The sequence below is a fragment of the Ziziphus jujuba genome, chromosome 7, assembly GCF_031755915.1.
Source record: "Ziziphus jujuba cultivar Dongzao chromosome 7, ASM3175591v1".
NCBI classification, from domain to species: domain Eukaryota; kingdom Viridiplantae; phylum Streptophyta; class Magnoliopsida; order Rosales; family Rhamnaceae; genus Ziziphus; species Ziziphus jujuba.
The window spans coordinates 9457350-9461971 of record NC_083385.1 but is presented as its reverse complement, the minus strand read 5'-3'; the positions used below and the strand labels follow the sequence as shown (position 1 = coordinate 9461971).

The following is a 4622-nucleotide window of genomic DNA, read 5'->3' as shown; positions in this document are numbered from 1 at the left end:
GGATTTTAACAGGAAAATTGTGAAAAAAATTGTCATTATGAAATTCAGCTTTAAATCCAAAGATTTCATTGGATTCTTATAAAATCTTTATAGAGTCTATAGAATTCCATAACAATCCATCAAATCCTTTAAAGTCTATAATTCATTTTAAATCCATCAAACTCTAAATTGAATACATCCCTCTAAATATCTGTTCGTTTTGGTCATACCAAATGCAATTTCAATTTCTGTGACCACTTAAAAAATATCAATTTCTGCTTGCTTTCAATTAAAGCGAGAATATTTATTTGTTTGATAACTGAAAATTATACTTTCTCACTTAAATATATTGTCAATCGTTTTGGTACGCAATATTGACTTATGAGGAAGCTTATTATTATTTTTTATTTTTTATTTTTTTGGGGCAAAACTATGAGGAACTTGTAGTTGTAGATGGGAGAGTGATATTAGTACCAAAAAGAGAAGATGGATTGTGGTGATGAAAAAGCACATGCCACGACCAACCCAAGAGCTGTTAGGTGAAAATCACGTGCTGTGATTTTATGTTCAGCCCCCAACCACATATTTTTTTCCATTTTATCTATTTTTCTTTTACAAGAAACCAAACAATTGGTTAATCACTTTTCACATAATATATAATATTAAAGTTATGCTACTAGTTAGAACTTTTGTCTATGTATTAAGAAATAATACTTCAAATCCCCGTAATAATAATATTTAGTAAAATTACAAAATTATTATTATCCTCCGACAAGCTTTACTGATTTATATTTGTTTTTTTCATAAATTACAAAATATTTCATTGAACTTCATTTTTATCATACTATTTTATACATTGCCTTCCATTCATTTGGTGGGGAAAGTTTTCTACAAATTTGTGCACAAAAATAACAATTTTCAGAAAGAGGCTAGGGATTGGGAACATAAGTACAACCTTGTAATTGGGCCTACCGATCGAGTGGGCTTCGGGCAGTAACGAGCATTTATTAAAATCATTTTTTTATTATTAAAAAAAAATAAGTTTACTGGGAAATTTTCGGGAAATTTATCGTTGCTTGAATATTTCCATCAAAAAGAAAACATTTACCGCTGGGTTTTGTTTGGCAACATTTATTGCAAAGTTAAGGACTCTATTTCATGAAAAATTATTCATTACACATTATGTTATGCATTGAGGTGGAATATCATATGATACACATAATCAATTAGGTAACATTTTGGTATACTATGTATATCAAAAAAAATATTACATTAATACTCAAAATTAGCAGTTAAAGCCGATCAATAACCCCCTTTTTTCATTTTTTTATTTTTTATTTTTAACCTTGCACTTTCTTTTTCCTCCAGCAACTTCCATCTACATCAAAGCTTCCCCACCTCCATTATTGCAATTTCAGATATGAATCGATGGCCCTAAACGTAAATGGCAAGTAAGGTTGAACAAGACAAAATTAAATTTTAACAAAAAAAAAAGTGTTGTATATAGGGTTGCAAAATTTATTAGTAATGTGATATATTTTTATTATACCTAAATAATTATAATAATTATGTATATCATATTATATTTCATTTCAATATACATTGTGTATTGAGTAATTTTTTATATTTTATTATCAACATTAAAATTTATTGGCTAAAGTTAGATTGATTTATGGAAGATTAAAAATATCATCAATCAAAATTAGAAGCACATGAATAATATCAAGTCAAGACATTCGCATCTTCCTTTTTTTTTTTTTTTTTAATTCACGGATAAGAAAAGGCCACAAAAAGCCAATTTCTAAATCTAAACTTAAAATTTCCAAAATACGAAAAACAATAACATAACCAAAAAAAAAAAATTATGATTATCAAAGAAGAGATTCTAGAAGTAATAGAGAGAGAGAGTTATTTGGTAAAATTATAATAGATTGAGAGAGAGAGAGAGTTTGGTAGCATGTGAGAAAACTCTATCCACGAGCTACGTACTGAGGTTGTTGGAGCTGCCACTCCCCACAAGTTTTGCCACGCCGCGCATTTATATATCGCTTCCCTCTTCACCATCCCATAACCATTAAACCCAACAATTCTCGCTTTACAAATCTTTCCCATACACCAATCCGCACGTAATTATTTCCCTCTCAACCAATCTCATTAAGAGAGAGGAAAAACTGTTGTACATTCTCGCCGACCAATAGAATGGCTCCATCTACTCTGACCGCACTAGCTGACGAGAAGACCCTTCAGGCTACCTTCGTTCGCGACGAAGATGAGCGCCCAAAGGTTGCCTACAACCACTTCAGCAACGAAATCCCGATCATCTCGCTAGCCGGAATCGATGAGGTCGACGGCCGGAGGGCAGAGATTTGCAAGAAGATCGTCGAGGCCTGTGAGGATTGGGGTATTTTCCAGGTCGTCGATCATGGTGTCGATGCCGCTCTCATCTCCGACATGACTCGCCTCGCTCGCGAATTCTTCGCTTTGCCTCCAGAAGAAAAGCTCCGGTTCGACATGACCGGTGGCAAAAAGGGCGGTTTCATCGTTTCCAGCCATTTACAAGTAAATCTAATAATAAAAATCCTAATTCAATTTATTTAATTTATAATTACAATCTCCTTTTTTTTTTTTTTTTTCCAATTTTTATATATTTTTGAGATTTTTTTTTATTTTTAGGGAGAAGCAGTGCAAGATTGGCGTGAGATTGTGACCTACTTTTCATACCCACTTCGGACAAGGGATTACTCCAGGTGGCCGGACAAGCCAGAGGGCTGGAGAGCTGTGACAGAGCAGTACAGTGAGAAGCTGATGGGATTGGCTTGCAAGCTGTTGGAGGTTTTATCAGAAGCCATGGGGCTAGAGAAGGAGGCTTTGACAAAGGCTTGCGTGGATATGGACCAGAAAGTGGTGGTGAACTTCTACCCGAAATGTCCACAACCAGACCTCACTCTTGGTCTCAAACGCCACACCGACCCTGGCACCATTACCCTTCTTCTCCAGGACCAGGTTGGTGGGCTCCAGGCGACTAGAGATGATGGCAAGACATGGATCACCGTTCAACCTGTTGAAGGAGCTTTTGTGGTCAATCTTGGTGATCATGGTCATGTGAGTATACAAACCCAAAAAACAAAAAAAAAAAAAAACAAAAAAACAAAAAAAGTGCATTAAATGCATTTATTAATATGTTCATTTCCGTCTTAAGAATTGTTTATTATCTTGGTAAGGTGCATTTACTTTCTTACCAGCTTTCATTGTTCACAAGGGACACCAAAGGAAACTCCATCTACCCATATAAATTATTGTATTTTTGTTAGGGAAAAAAATTATGTAATTTTTGAATTATCTATTTTTATATAATTTTTTATATGGTAAAAACATAACTAATATAATTTAATATTTTGATTTTTTTAATTTATTTTTACTACATGTTAAAGAGTTTGTGACAATATTATATAGAAACAAATGATTTAAAAACCACTTAATTTTACCTCTTTGTTAGGTCCACTTGTAAGCTGGTAATACAATATATGATATAATATAGAATTAATTTTTTTATTCATCACAAGATACTATATATAGTATAGAATTAATCTTTTTCCCATAGGTAAAAGATTGTTAACCAGTATATCATTTTTCCCATGTTAATTAATAATATTTTTGCAATAATGTGAGCGCAGTTTCTGAGCAACGGAAGGTTCAAGAACGCAGATCATCAAGCAGTGGTGAACTCGAACCACAGCCGATTGTCCATAGCTACATTCCAGAACCCAGCACCAGAAGCTACTGTATATCCACTTGCTATCAGAGAGGGAGAGAAGGCGATTCTAGATGAGCCCATTACATTTTCAGAGATGTACAGGAGGAAAATGAGCAAAGATCTTGAGCTTGCCAGGCTCAAAAAGCTGGCCAAGGAAAAGCAACTGGAGGATTTCGAGAAGGCCAAACTGGAAGCCAAATCCATTGACCAGATTCTTGCTTAAGGCTCGACCTTCTCAGCCCATCCATCTTGTTTTATGCGTTTTATGCTTAACATTATCGTCGTATCTTGTCTTTTGCGTTTGGAGCTTGACGGCTTGTTAATTTTTTCTTAAGTTTTCGTTATTAAAAAAAAAAAAAAAAAAATGGTCCTGTGGAAAGTGGGGAATACACCTTTTTCCTTCTTTTGTTGTCTTACATAATTAAATAATGGATTACAATAAGTTTTTTTTTTATTATTATTCTTATTATCTTGAAATGGATTACAATAAGTTGTTCATTATATAAGATATTCTTCTTAGTTTTTTTTCCTTTTCAATTTGGGATATAATTGCAAAAATTAATCCACGTGCGGTTTCCTAATAGTCTGTTTAAAAGGGTTTAAAAAAAAATAAAAAAATAGGAGCTGGTACATTTCCAATGACAAAATATATTTTCTCATTGCCATTTTTAAAATTTGATATTGATATTGAACTTTTAAATGATAAGTTCAAAAGTTAATATCAAATTTTAAGATTACTTGCTTGAATGACAAATGTCAAAAAAATACTATTGTTGAATTTTAAAATTTGTAATCAAATTATGAGATTCACATTCTCGACAGTGTACATCAAAAGTAAGAGATATATTATCTACATTTAAATATCAGTTAAATTAATTTAAAAATAAAT

At 32.6% G+C, this 4622-nt stretch overlaps 1 protein-coding gene across 1 annotated transcript; it reads left to right on the top strand.

Moving 5' to 3' along the window:
* Positions 1-2039: 2039 nt before the first annotated feature.
* LOC107424368 (naringenin,2-oxoglutarate 3-dioxygenase) lies at positions 2040-4187 on the top strand. The gene is made up of 3 exons (XM_016034153.4): positions 2040-2538; positions 2653-3081; positions 3654-4187. The coding sequence occupies exons 1-3, from the start codon at positions 2179-2181 to the stop codon at positions 3954-3956; spliced, it is 1092 nt and encodes a 363-aa protein (XP_015889639.1). The 5' UTR covers positions 2040-2178; the 3' UTR covers positions 3957-4187.
* The last annotated feature ends 435 nt before the right edge of the window (positions 4188-4622 follow it).

Coding starts and splice junctions, on each gene's coding strand:
- LOC107424368 (XM_016034153.4), top strand. CDS start 2,179: ATGGCTCCATCTACTCTGACCGCACTAGCTGACGAGAAGACCCTTCAG. Junction 2,539..2,652: donor TCGTTTCCAGCCATTTACAA/GTAAATCTAATA, acceptor TTTTATTTTTAG/GGAGAAGCAGTGCAAGATTG. Junction 3,082..3,653: donor ATCTTGGTGATCATGGTCAT/GTGAGTATACAA, acceptor ATGTGAGCGCAG/TTTCTGAGCAACGGAAGGTT.